The sequence below is a fragment of the Canis lupus genome, chromosome 5, assembly GCF_011100685.1.
Source record: "Canis lupus familiaris isolate Mischka breed German Shepherd chromosome 5, alternate assembly UU_Cfam_GSD_1.0, whole genome shotgun sequence".
Classification (NCBI taxonomy): Eukaryota; Metazoa; Chordata; class Mammalia; order Carnivora; family Canidae; genus Canis; species Canis lupus.
In genome coordinates, this window is record NC_049226.1 from 60,558,721 (window position 1) to 60,573,121 (window position 14,401).

The window sequence follows — 14,401 nt, forward strand, 5'->3', positions numbered from 1 at the left end:
ACCCACACAGTACACGCACCCCCAGTCACACATGCAGGATGCCAAACCCATTCCGGCTGGGCACCCTGGAAGATGTGAAATTCAGAGAGATGCTGCATCCGCCACACGTGGGTTTTCCAAAAGCAGCCACGATTTCCGAGCTCCCCTCCCTCCTCCATGAATTTAAAAGGCCAAGAGGGGAGCGGGACAGGTGTGAGTGTGCAGCTGGCTTCAAGCTTCATGTTACTCCCCCCTCCAAAAAGGAGGGGGCTTGACATGTGGCCCTGGGGCCTAGCTCCCACTCAGGAAATCAGAAATGAGAAAGGGCAGCCAGCCCTAAGTTCCTGGGGGTGGGGGTGGTGTTAGATGAGGAAGAAGGGGAGAGTGGGGAGGGTCCTCCAGAGCAGAGATCCATCCAGAAGAAAGCCACCAAACCTCCCAGGTCCACAAAAGGGGCCCATCAGAGATCAGCGCTCCATGCCAGCCATGGGCCCTGAGCACCCACAGTCAGGCTGTCCTACCCCATGCCCCTGCACCCAGGGGAGCAGAGAAGAACCAACTGGGGATCCACCCCCACAGGGGTTGAGGGGACACACAACAGGGAATCTCAGCCTGATTGGGTGTGCCACCCTGTGCCCCTGAGGAGGGTGCCCAGGAGACTTTCACTGGGGAAGGGCGCAGTGTCCCCACTGAATCAAGTTAAAAGAAACAAAGCTCCCATCACCCTCCCCAGGAAGCCTACCACCACATATCGTGGTCAATGATCATGTGAGCTGCACATCACAGTGCAGACATCCCCTGACATACATGGACACACCTGTCCTCCAAACAGGGCCCCCCCACCCCCCGCCTTGGACCCCTGTCCCCTAGAGTCCCCCAGGTCCTATGGCTCCCATCGCCACCCTCTGGGTGCAGCTAGAGGGCGCTGGTGACTCCAGTGGCCAAGTGCAAGGCCTCCTACCCTAGTGCCTTACAGGGCTGGTCCCTACCAGGGGCAGGTGCAGGTTGCACCACTGTCTGGGCACCCCTCAGTCCTGAGGCCCCCCTCTAGCAGGTCCGGGTCACCGTATTATAGAGCCCTCCCCCACCAGGAGTCCATGGAGGAAGGCAGCAGGGCACACTGGAGCCCCAGAGCACTCCCCATCCTCCTGGGCAAACATAGGTATGGAGAGAGACTCCCTGCAGGACTGGGAGCTGCTGCAGAGAAGGTGGCCAGAGTGCTGGCTGTCCCCGGAGGGCCAACTTCATGGTCCTGGCTGGCACAGGGGGACACAGCTGCCAGGGCTTGGCCAGGGCTATAGCACACAGGGCCAAGCAGTGGCGGGTCAGCCCAAAGCGGAGTTTAATGTGGGCCAGGTCTTGAGCGGAGCCAGGCTGAGGCAGAGCTGCACAAGTTGACCCTGTCCCATCCTGTCCCTCTTGGCCCTGGCACCAGAGGGGCATGGATTTTTTGAACCAGTTGAATTATGTGCACAGAGACCCCCCCAGAGTCATCCTGGGGTCTGGAGGTAGTGACAGAGCTGTCTGTCCACACCTGCTCACCCCCACACCTGCCCCTACCTCCCCTAGAGCCACAGGGAGACTGCCTGGGCAGAGCCACCCCTGTACCCCAGCAATGCCCAGCACCAGTTATGTAAGAAGCTCGGGCTGATGCAATCGGGAGGGGCCATCTCCCTCCTGCCACCTCCCCCAAGTCACCCGTTCCCTTGGCAGGGCAGTCCCCCAAATTGGGAAGGCCAGCTGAGCACAAGGTCACTGACTGACCAACTGGCCATCAGAACACAGAGGGGATGAACAGGTGGCTGCAGGAGGATATCTGCCTGGGGCGGAGGGTACGGGGCCAGGGGGTGCCCCACAGGGTAGCCCTAATCCACGCCCAGAACGATCCTCAGAGGATAAGATCCCAGACCCTCTGCCCAGAGACAGAGCCCCTCCTCCATTCCCAGAAGACCTCGTGGCTCAGGGCCATCTGCCTGATTAAATCCCTCCTCCAGGAAGTTTCCAGAGCTGGCACACTAGGATAGGGACCCCACCCCGTCCACTCCCCATCTCTGACAGACCCTTCTGGTTCCTGAACAGATTCTGGTAGCCCTGAGGACATCCCAGGACTGAGCCCTGTGACACTCCTTCCCAACACCTCATGATTCCCTACACCATCTCCACCCTGGCCCCATCTCCCCCTCCTACATCTCCTGTAACAGCCTCTGAGTTTTCTAAAACCAGACCTCGAAAGTCATAGCTAAGCAACCCTGCCTGGTGCCCCTTGGCTGCTCCCCAAGCCCCCAGCCCCGGGCCCCCCTCAAGGCACAGTTAGTGGTAAGGGGGGATCCCACTCACCCTGGGTGAGGGCCCCAGGAAAGACCACCCCAGGGACTCCATGCCCCGCCAGCTCCCCACCCCTCCTGGCTGCTCCCACAGCCCCCTGCCTGCCCCCGCACTGCCCTCCCACACCAGCCCTGCCCCTCCAGGGCCCCGAAGCTCCATCGATCCAACTTGGGCTATAATTAGGACCCATTAGCCTTGTTATCTCTGCTACCTCCTAAGCTTCCAGGTCGGGAGCAGGCGGGGGGGGGGGGGGGGGGGGGGGGGGGGGGGGGGTGAGGGGGGGTGCGGGGGAAGCTGCTTCAGAGACACAGAGACAGGGTGACAGAGGGGCAAAGAGAGATATCTCTGCTGTTTTTTCCTGCATTCCCCACAGCCCTCTCCCCAGCTCCTGCATAGGCTTGGGCTCCGCCCTAGGGGACCTGGGGCTGGCCTCACTGAGCCATTTAAAGCTGCAGCCCAGGTGAGCTGGGTGGGCCCTTCTCAGGGTAACATGTTATAACAGTCCCAGTACCTACGTGCCACCTGCACCGCAGCTGGAGCAGGTAGTGTATGTTAATTTGTATTAATGCATTTACTCCAAACAGGAACCTTGAGAGATGGTACTATTACCCCCAATTGCAGAGAAGGAAACTGAGGCTCAGCAGTCTCATGACTTAGCCATGGAGCTTCACAACCAACAGCTGGTAGAGTCAGGGTGGAACCCAGACAGGCAGTTCCCACCACCATGCGTGGTCCTCACCCCCACCCTTCCCCAGGCACCGGAACTCCCCCCAGAATTCAGACTTTCCCCATATTTACTTAGCAGGCATTTTGATAGCACTGCCTGTGGCTGAGCTCGGGCCTCACCCCGGGCCAGCCCTTGGTCTGGAAGGTTCTGGAAAGTCCCACAGGGGTCCCTCAGGGGGTCAGGGCTAGTCCACCCCAGGCTCACCCCCAGAGCAGGTTCTGCTCAGCCCAGCCCCCTCCTCTGGGCAAGAATGCAGCCCCCCAGGGAGTTTTGCAGATGCAAGGTGATCAGAGCAAAAGGAAAGCATGTGATGTGGAGGAAGTCAGGACCTCTGATTTGAGGGTGGTTGAAGGATTTGGGGGCCCAAGCCAAGTGGAGGGACAAGAACTCCACTGCCAGGGTCCAGAGAAGCGGCCAAATCTGCCAGTGATGGGGACCTGGCTCAACATCCACCATTCTCTCTGGGGCTTGGAGTGGAAGCTCCTTCTGTTCTCTACCTCCAACCCACCACCCAAGCCGAGGACAAGATCACCTGGTGGCCAGGAGGGAGGGAGGGACAGGGGAATACAGAGGTCAAATCACCACCCCTTCCTGGCAGGTGGCCCCCAGCCCTTCCCAGCTGAGACCATTTCTTCTTCATCCTTAAAGAGCCTAGCGGTGCCTTTTTCACAGGGTGATGGAGAATTAGAAGCTGTGAGGCGCACAGTAAATGCTCGGTGATAGCAGATGGAGCCCAGGGCCCCAAGAGGGGTGACAGAGGGTGGGGGTCTCCAGTCTGAGCACTGCTGAGCCAGGGATTCCCAAGGCCACTCTAGGGCTACCCTGGGAGAGGGGGGTGCCAAAACGAAGGTTCGCATCAGTCCTTGGAAGACCCCTACACCATAGGCCCTCTGCTGATAATAGGTGGTCAGTACTCCTGCCCAAGAGAGGATTGGTAATTTATTTACGACATTTAACAAAATCCAGACATCACCTCATTGGCGTCTCATCAAAGAAAGCGTCAATTCTGAGCACTCTGGGCAGGCAGGCGAGGGGAAGAGGTAAGGTTTTACCCCAAGGGCCTGGGGCCAGGGAGAGAGTGAGGATGAGGAGAGGGACCGGGGCAAGCAGGGACAGGATCCCATGCAAACCCAGAGCACTGGCGGGGAGGAGGAAAGAGAATCAAGGAGGGAGGGGATAGGCAGCCATACCTGACGGCCGGAGAGAAACAGACAAAAAGAGAGAAAGTGAGGGACAGCCAGAGAGAGAAGCAGAGGCAAGCACTCAGGGAAGGCAAACGGAAACAGACAGAGGAACAGACATGGGGGCAGAGTGAGAAAAAGAGACAGGGAGAGAGAAATAAAGACAGAGCCAAAGAAAAGGCAGAAAGTCTCAAAAGTTTTACCTGCAAAAGCCCCAGAAAATTAGATATCACATGCTGTGTTCCATACCTGGTTCAGAGAAGATACTTGATAGATCTATGCTGGGGACACGGATGGATGGATGAGGGATGGAGAGTGGGTAGGCTGGGTGGGTGGATGGATAGATGGATGATGTGGGTGGGATGGATGGATGAAAGATAAATGAGGGATGGAGAGTGGGTAAAATGAATAGATGGATGGATGGATAGATGGATGTTGTGGGTAGGATGGATGGATGGGGAGTGATACGTGTATGGTTAGTTGGGGTTGGTTGGGGTTGGTTGGTTGGTTGGTTGGTTGAAGAGATATTTGATGGGAGGGTGGGTGGGTAGATTAATAGGAGGCTTAGTGACTGAATGAACTGGTAAATGATAGATCAATTTGGAATGATGTGAATATCCCACAGGCCAAGGCACTGGGCACAGCATGCTGGTCACTTCACCTCCCTCTTCCCAGCAAACAGTACAGGCTCCCTGGACCCCCCAAAACCACACTTCCCTGTGGGGTTGAAGTGAGTTAAGAAAGCATGAACCGAGATGCCCAGGTGGCTCAGTGGTTTAGCACTGCCTTCAACCCAGGGTATGATCCTGGAGACGTGGGATCAAGTCCCATGTCAGGCTCCCTGCATGGAGCCTGCTTCTCCCTCTGCCTGTGTCTCTGGCTCTCTCTCTGTGTCTCTCATGAATAAATAAAATCTTAAAAAAAAAAAAAAAAAAAAAGGCATGAACCTTGGGAATCATGGCTATCACTGCCTCCTGGCCCCTGGGCTGCAGGAAGCCTAAAATGTTCACATGACTGGGGCCAGTCCTGTGGGCATGGGGTGGTGGTGGTTATGGGCCAGTCAAGTGACTCTGGGGCAGAGTGGTCACACTGCCCAGCCAGAAGAGAGGCTAGGCACACCAGCACTGGAAAACCCACCCTGGGACTGGGGTCAACCAGGCTGGGAACTTGAAGGAAAAGGCGGGGGGACTCTTTCTCTCCCTCTCTCCTCAAGCCCAGGCTTCCACACCCCCAGCTTACTACATGAGGGTGCAAGTCTCAGAAGCATTTCCTTGAGGAAGGAAGGTCAACTGCTCCCTTGGACAGTACTAATAGCAGTCACAGTTTATTGGGGACCTATTATGTGCTGGGTACTGTGACCTAAATGTTCCACATGCACTGTCTCACCAGTCCTCACAATAACCCTCTGTGAGGTAGCTAGTGCCATATCCCCATTCCACAAGTGGGGACACTGAGGCAGAGGGGCTGGGGAGCTTGCCCGGAGTCGGGCAGCTAACAAGCAGCAGGGCCAGGACCCATCTGAGCCCGGAGTCCTCACTTCGACCAGCCCTCAGCACTCCTTGGAGAGTCTGGCAGCTGCCAGGCCCCAAAACCCGAGCCCAAGCCTGAGCCCGAGCCAGAGCCTGAGCGGCAGGCGGCCACCACACCTCCACCTCCCAGCAGCCTCACCTACCTGCCACAGTGCCAGAGCGCTGGCCCGGCTGAGTCCTGTGTGGAAAACAAGAACACAGCCCAGGGGGAGGGGAAGATGGGGCACAATGGAGAGAAAGATTTGACAAAAACAAGTCCAACTGCTGCAGACTCAAAAATTAGTATGACCGCTCCTGACACACTGGCTCCTCCCTCCTCACACGCTGCGGTGTCTCAGAGCCAGCTGACCCCAGGTCCAAGTGGGTGACAGCCCTGAGCTCAGGCCCAGGCCCGCACAGCAGCTGTAATGGAGGGCTCGGGGGTCAGCTGGCCAGCACTTCGAGAGACACACAGTGTCTGGGCTGAAGCTGTCACCATGTCCGGAGGCCAGGGGTGAGCCAGGGACTTACTGCCTTCAGACCCCGAGACCACGACCACCTCTCAAGCATCCATGGTGCCTGGTGCCAGGCACAGCTGAAGATCAAAGGGGTCACACTCAAGGGGTGAGCCCAGACACAGAAGCACACTGGTGGTAGGAAGTGCTGCCAAGAAAATAAAGTATTATAATGGCCCTGAGGGCTGAGGCCACACTTGGGCCAGGAGTTCATGGAGGGCCTCCTTGTGGAGATATATGGGCTGGGACCTACTTGACAGCAAGGAGGCAGCCAGGAGCAGAGAAAAGAGTGGGTCAGACAGAGGTCACAGCCAGTGCTCAAGGGCAGGATGGAGTCTGGAGTTTGGGGGTTTCCAGAAGCATCAAGGAGGCCAGGGTGGCTGTAGTTTGGGAACAAGGCAGGGTGGGGTGGATGAAGGTGGAATAGAATAGGAGCTCATCGATCCATCCGTCAGGTGAGTCTGGGCCTGATTTGTGTTTTCAAAGGTGACCCTGGCTCCTGAGTGGAGGGTGGTCAGTGAGGTCTAGTTAGAGAAGGCGATGAAGTGAACCCGAAGCAGGGGACAGAGCCTTGGGCCAGGCATGTGGAGAGGGAGCTTGGAAGACCCCTGCAGAAGGATGGGGCTGCAATCCCCAGGCCAGAGGGGCTGGAGCAGGACCTCTTCTCTGCAGGGCTTTGGGGTTGCTTCCCTGGTGACAACCTTACCCCTCCTCCCTACCTTGCCCTGGAGCAATGGGCATGGGAGGGATGAAGGGACAGGGAGATTAGGTAGTGAGCAGGCGATCTGACCTCTCTCACCCAAAGAGAGTGAGGCAGGTGCCCATCAACCCTCTCCATGCTCTGAATCCCACCATAACCACCAAAAGCCAGGGCATGCGAGGAAAGGGGACAGGGGACCCCATCTGGGGTTCAGTGAAGTCCCGGAAATAAGCCTGCTAATGCATGTTCAGCTGTCCACTGCCCCATCAGTGCCACAAAGGGGCCACGCCCCAAGCACCACCTCGAATGCCTGAGGAAGTCAGAGAACAGCTTAGGGGGGAGTCAGCCTCCTAGGTAGGAAACAGCCATGGGTTTCAGTGCAGCTAATGGGCCTCTCTGTTCTCTCCCAAGAAATAGGCCTAATTCCTTGCACCCAGAGACTTAACAGTCAACTATTGTCCAAGCACCCCCTCCCACAAGGGGCCATCTCACCCCCACTCCCCTAACTAGAGCAGGATCTTTGCAAACTTGGCCAGACTGTCTGAAAGGCAGTGGGGCCAGCTCCGGGAGGGGCCCTAGTCACAGCGTTAAAGCAAGCGAACAAGGGGGGGGGGCGCAGTGGGCGGGGCCATCTGGGGGGAATCCCCTCTCCAGGAAGACTCAGAGCAGCCTGGGGAACTGCGGCCTGCTGGGTCCTCGGCCCCTCAACCCCCTGCACACAGGGGCTGGGGGTGCCAATTTGCAGAAGGTCCCACTCGCCCTCCCTCCAAGGCACTTTTGGGGCCAGACAGCACACTCCTGGGCTCGGGAGGGCCCCCGAACTTCCCACGAGTCTCTCAGGAGCCCAGAAGGGGCCCTTGACTTGGTGCCGGGAAGAGGAGAAGAGTCCCCAAGAAGGAGGGAGGGAGGGAGGGAGAGAGGCTGGTTGACAGGGTGAGGTGAGGCCCTGCCCTGCAGGGCCAGGAGGAAAACCGTCCCGAACAAATGGTGAGCAGTTAACTAGAGAATGATCCTACAGGGCTACCCCCGCCGCACAAGCCCTGCTTATGCTCAATTCCGAGAGGGACGGCAAGGGCTGGGGCGGCGGCCCCCGGCGTCAGGCCCGTGGCCAAAGCTGGATGCGCTGGGAGCGCCACTGCCCGGCCGACCGCGGGCTGGAGGCGCCGGCGGCCCCGGGAAAGTGTTTGGGAGCGGCGGGGCCAGCGCCCCGCGGCCGGTAAGGGGAACCCGGGTCCCAGCCCGCGCGCCCCGGCCCGCAGCCCCGGCGGCCCCGGGGAGGGGAGGCCGCCCCCCGCCAGGGCGTTCGCGGGGTCCGCCCGCACCTCCGGCCCCACCCAGCGCTGCCCCGGCCCAGGCGGGCGGGGGCCGGTCCCGCCTGCCCCCGCGAGGCCAGGGGCGCGGGGGCCGCGGGGGCCGCGGGGGCCGCGGGGGGCGCGGCGCCGGGAGCCGAGCGCGATTCCCGCCCCTTTCAAGGGCACGCGGGGCTGAGCCGGCGGCGCCGCGCCCCCTCCCCGCCCGGGGCTCCCGGCGCAGCCCCCCGCGCGCCTCCTCCCGCGCCCGACCCCGCCGCGTCCCGCGGGCCCCGACCGCACCCCGCCCCGGCGCTCGCCCGGCCCCGCGCCCTTGGCCGCCGGCGCCGACAGGGCGGGAGCGCAGCCCCGCGGCCCGGGCCCCCCCTCCTGCGCGCCGCCGGGCCCCGCGCCCCCCGCGCCCCCGGCCCCCGGCCCCCGGCCCCGGCCCCGGCCCCGGGCGCAGCCGGCGCCCCGCTCACCTGACATCTCGTCCTCGTTCTCCATCTCGTCCGCGAACAGCCGCGGCAGCTCCTCCTCGGTGCCCAGCGGGCCCCGCATGCCCGGCGCGGGGGGGAGGGGAGGTGGGCGCCCCCCCTCCCGCCGGGCGCGGTGCCAGCCTTAACCCGTGCGCGGCCGGACGGGCGCGCGCGGCGGGCGAGGCGGCCTCGGTGAGAAGATGGCGGCCGCCTGCCCCCCCACCCCCCCGGACCTCCACCCCTCCGTCTCGACCCCTTCCTCTCGGCCGCCCTCGCCCGCTCCCCGCAACGCCGGCCGCTCCGCCCACCGCGCCCCGCAGCCCGAGTCCCGCAGCCGGCCGAGGTGGCGGCGGCAGCGCCGGCGGCACGGCGGCAGGCGGGGGGCGGCACACATGCCCGGATTGTGACGTCCAGTCTGTTGCTGTGGCAACCCCATCCCATCGTTCCGGCAGCGCGACTAGTTAACGCGGAGAACAAGTTGGGGGGACTAGTCCTGAGCCCCGGGTGCAGGGGGACGCGCCCGGCGCTCCGGCAGGGGGAGCCGTCGAGGCGCCCGCGCGCGGGGACCCGACGGCCGAGCGGGCGGCGGGGACTCGGCGGAGCGGGGCCGGGTGGGAGGCGGGGAACGCGCCCCCGCGCGCCCCGGGCAGGACCCGCCGCCTCCGCCTCCGCCGCCGCCGCCGCCCCCCCCGAAGGCGTCCTGCCCCGGAGGCCCCCCGGGCGCAGGGGCGGGGCCCCGTGGGCGGCGAGCGGCGAGCTCCCGCACTCGGCTCGCGTGCACCGAGAACCTCCCCGCCCCGCAAGGCTGGAAGAAGAACGTGCTCTGCCCTTGGGGAAGGGCCCCTCCGCAGGCCGGGTCTGATTCCTCCAGAAACCTGCGTGCAGCCTGGCTCCTCCCGCACCCCAGGCACCACGCTCCCACCGCCACGTGCCCTCTTCCAAAACGCCCCTCCGGGCGGTCGGGCTTGAACACATCCAGAGCCCCTGGGGGTGATGCAGAACTGCGATCTTTGCGCCCGGAACTCCCGCTCAGAAGCGACACCTGTCGCAGGGGCTAAGGAGCCTCAGCCAACAGCCCTCAGGTGTTAAAGCTGAAGATGGAGCCCAAAGCCCTTGGGAGCAAGGCTGGAATTTTACATGAGGGCGGCCAGTCTGGGGAGCCCGAAGTCTTAAAGCTACTCCGAGAAGCCCGAAGTTTCAGTGGCCCTTAGGATGGTCGGCTCTCTAGCCCAAGAAGAGCCAATAAAGGGAGAGTACCCCTACCTCACTGCCTCGGGTCAGACACGTTTGGGGGAACCCACTGGAGACCCATGTGGCTGCCAAGGACCTACGGAATCTGCCTGACTCAGGAAGCAAGAAAGCAGGGCACTGGGGTCTCTTCTCTGGCACCAACCGCTCCTGGGTTAGCTGAACATCTGCCCCATCCTGGCGGGTGTTCACCAGTAACCCCTAGCACCCTGAACAACAAGAGAGCCCTCCCTTTCCTGGGGTGTTTGGGGAACCAGGAGAGTCGTGACTGCCTGATGAGGGCCCCCCAAGCAACACCTCTTGGCAAGGTGGCCACAACCCAAGCTATGATGAATCCAAGTTGTGACCGGAAGGCGGAAGGCGACGGATGGCCTAGGGGAGTCGGGACGATGTGTAGCAAATTTTTCCTCCCCCTTCCCAACCAAATGGAATTGCCAGCAAGCCCTGAACAAAAAGCTGGTCGTCATTCATTCCCTGGCACAAGCAGGTCTGTCCAGCCTCCTGGATGAAAGTGCAGGATGCCAGGAATCCCCTTCATCTCCCAGATCACTTTTAAACCACACTGGAGAGAAGCTGGAAGCGTCTCAGGGCAGGTGACATGCAAGGGCCAAGGGAAAGGCAGCAGGGCGGTGGGCTAAGCAAGCAAAGGGCTTCTCCGGTCGAAGGCTGTATTTCACATCACTGAGCATGTGGCCAGGGAGGCGCCATTCTCCCTGGCAAGGCTGCCTTGCTCTTTCCTGACCTCCTGGGTTTCTGGATGTTAGCCATCCAGGAAAACCCCAAAGCACCACCAAACCTGTCCAGCCCTCCGCAGCCCCACCCCTGGCCCTTCCCAGATAATGGGAAGAGATCAGAACACTTCCAAAGGTTCTCTGTTCCGCTTGAGAGAAACTTGGACTGACAGTACCTCCCATCAGCAGAAAGCCCCCACCTCAAGCACACACCATTAACCTTGGGTGCAACTGCCCAGGTGAGGCTGAGACAGTGGCGACACCATTCAAGAAAGAACAGTTCCACCTGCTTAACTTGGCAACCAAGAGTGGAGCCGCTCACCATTCCGATCCTCCCTGGCCGACCCATCTTGCCCACAGGCACAGCTTGCTCACACCACTCAATGACCAAAAGCAGAACAAAGCAAACACCGGAATGGCAGAAACAAATGGATTTTTCACTGGAAATCACCAGTATTTAAAGGAGAGCTCTAAAAATTAAGAATAAAATTAAATTAGGGACACCTGGGGGCGTCTGCCTTCAGCTCAGGGCGTGGTCCTGAGGTGCCGGAATCTCTCTCTCGTGAATAAACAAATAATAATAATAATAAAATTAAATTAAAAATAAAGGGGAGGGACGCCTGGGTGGCTTAGCAGTTGAGAATCTGCCTTCCGCTCAGGGTGTGATCTTGGGATCCGGAATCGAGTCTCCTGTCGGGCTCCCTGCATGGAGCCTGCTCCTCTCTGTCTCTCATGAATAAATAAAATCTTAAAAAATAAAAAAGGAGAGCTCTGATTCTTGTCAAACTATTTACAATAGTGACAATGAACCTAAAATGTCTGATGTTAAAAGCAGTCCCTAAAAAAGGTGAAAATTCAGTGAACTCTCCAATGCGGAAAATAAATGCCTCATTAAGGTGACAGTTTCAGGAGACAAGATGCTCCTGTTGGCTGATCACAGGGCTTGGAATTACACCTCAGGAAAATTCAAAAAAATCAAAACTTTTTTTTTTTAATTTTTTCTTTAAATTTTTAAAATATATTTTTTATAGATTTTATTTATTCATGAGAGACAGAGAGGCAGAGACACAGGCAGAGGGAGAAGCAGGTTCCATGCAGGGAGCCTGATGTGGGACTCAATCCTGGGTCTCCAGGATCACGCCCTGGGCTGAAGGCAGCGCTAAACCGCTGAACCACCCGGGCTGCCCCCTCCCTTTTTTATTAAAGATTATTTATTTATTCATAGAGACAGATAGAGAATGAGAGGCAGACACAGGCAGAGGGAGAACCAGGCTCCATGCAGAGAGCCTGACCCTGTACTTGATCCAGGGTGTCCAGGATCACGCCCTGAGCTGCAGGCAGCGCTAAACCGCTGCGCCACGGGGGCTGCCCTTTTTTAATATACTGGTAGGATGTCTGGGTGGCTCAGTGGTTGAGTGTCTGCCTTCAGCTCAGGCTGTGATCCTGGGCTCCTTGCAGGGAGTCTGCTTCTCCTTCTGCCTGTGTCTCTGCCTTTCTCTATGTCTCTCATGAAGAACTAAATAAAATCTTAAAATATATGTGTGTGTGTGTGTGTGTGTGTGTGTGTGTGTGTATTTTACTGGTAATGAAAGCACCAAGGAACAATGGTTCTTCCAAGCAGAGTTGCAGGAACTGGTCACCTTCCACACACACCCCTACCAGTCCCCATCCCTGGGTTACAGGAGTTTCTCATACAGGCCGCCCTCAAGTTGCTGTCCGAGGTCCGTTCTCTACCAACATCCCCCACTAGGACCACCTGATGGCCCTGTGAAGTGAAGCCCCTGTTCCTACAGCCCTCACACCAGCCACAGGTCAGAGCTCTGCCACAGCCTCCTATAGGCAGTGGGGACTACATCACTGGCCAGATCAAATGGTCTTCTCAAGTGAAGGGTAAACACCCCCTACACACCAAGACCTCTGTGTACGTGCAGCCTGGTTCTTAAGATGGGGGCCTTGCCCCACCTGAATCCAAATCACTTGGGGTTGCTGGGGATGAGGAAAAGGGCTTCTCCAAAAAGGCAGACCTTTGGGCCATGGCCCTGAACCTGAGAAGTGCCTGGATAAGGCTGAAATCACCTTATGAGTCTTTTCTGGGTTCTAGGTATGGTAGCAGCTAACTCAGCTGGTCAGCACAGCATTAACAGACTGTTTTAGCTTGGCCAGAAATAGCCTAGAAAAAAAAAGAATGTGAATCCTCAGATCCTCCCAAAGATAGGGAAGATAGGAAAATGACTAGATTACAAATTCTTAAGTTTTTTGTTCCCTGAGATAAGCAGCATGATGGCATCATTTAAAAGGCAGCCTTCCACCTGCTTCCTTCAGCCCCCTTCCCTGCTGGGATGGCAAATCCCACAGACCAGGCCTCTTCCTCACCTTCCTCCCTTCCAAAATAGGGAAAGAACCTCCACAACTTATCACTGCAAAGAATCGAGGCTCCTTACAACTCAGCACCCACCTGCAGCAGGACCCCACCCAGGTTCTCCCCAGCTTCTGACCCCCACCAGCCCTATTCTATCCTTGGTTACCAAGGAGAAGAGGTCTGTCCCGACTACTGTGGAATGTTATCTTGTCAATGACCCACACATCCTAAGTGTCTGCCCCCTCATGGACAAAGTGTGCACCACATGCTGCTTCTAACACTAGATAAGCTTAGAGTGAAGTCAGGTGAAGGACCATGGCAGCAAGAGGAAGGAAATGAAAGCAGGCTGCCAAAGTCAGCTTCCAGGCTCTCCTGAGGTTAACGTGATGACCTGGGGACAGACCAGTCTTTACCTCACTGGAGTCCTGCTCACCTTCCAATAAATCAAATGTCCTCAAAAAAAAAAAAAAAAAAAAAAAAAAGGCTGAGGTCTAAATACCCCCAGAACATTCTGTATCATTCATATCAATTTGTCTTTTTAAAGTATTTGATATGCTCAAACTCTCCCACTTTCCTCCGTGTTGCTCATGCACACGGGTTTCTGAACACCTCGGCCAGGCGCCACCAGGGAAGATAAGATCCATATATTTCAACACTTGACTCTTCCCGAAGAGGTAGGAGAACACTACTCAGAAAAAAAAAGCACTTTCACCAGTGAAAAGTCACAGGGAAAGGTGGGTGTCACCGAGGCTTTTGAAAAAACACTAAACCTTTCGCAGAGAGATGGTGTTGGTAGCCAAAACCCGCTCAGAACTAGACTGTACCAGCTCCCTATTCCACAGCCTTTAGGACGGTGAATCTGCCTCAAACTCCCCATCACCCACCTACTCTGTTCCTGCGCCATGAATATTTCCCAGCAGGTAGGTAGGTCACGAGTCAAGAAACAAAAAGGAAAAGTGGTCCAAATGTGGTCTGGACCCAGCAGGTGTAATGGGTGAAAGTAATTCAGTTTCCACTACATAGCCTCCATCAGAAAAGGTCATTTGTTTGCAAAGTTATTCTCTCAGCTCTGGATCAGAATAAATTCTACATGGACAGTTCAGTTACAAACAACTCCAGAACCTCACTGAGGCAAAGACCCCATGAAGGTAAAGAAAATGGGAATAAAGGACACATTTTCTTCCCGAGCTTAACAAAGACCAAGGTCATTGTTGGTACAGCAATTAGAAGGAAAAACATTGCTAAATAGCTTAACATGCTAATCCTTAAAAAGAAAAAAAAAAAAAAAAAAAGCGCCTTCCACAATAAGAGTAGCCATGTGTTAGCCACTTTAATATAAAATGTGATCAAAACTCAATTA

General features: G+C 57.7%; 1 protein-coding gene across 5 annotated transcripts in view; it reads right to left on the reverse strand.

The window, feature by feature from the left end:
- CHD5 (chromodomain helicase DNA binding protein 5) overlaps positions 1 to 8,841 on the reverse strand; it is a 58,146-nt gene extending 49,305 nt beyond the window's left edge. For 4 of the 5 annotated variants that reach the window (XM_038537767.1, XM_038537765.1, XM_038537764.1 and 1 more), the window contains exon 1: positions 8,707 to 8,841. In XM_038537767.1, coding sequence (XP_038393695.1) covers positions 8,707 to 8,785 — 79 coding nt within the window. In that variant the 5' untranslated portion in view covers positions 8,786 to 8,841. Of the gene's footprint in view, positions 1 to 5,451; positions 5,534 to 8,706 lie in introns of those variants that run through there. The other variant, XM_038537766.1, reaches the window with a different exon arrangement.
- Positions 8,842 to 14,401: the final 5,560 nt, after the last annotated feature.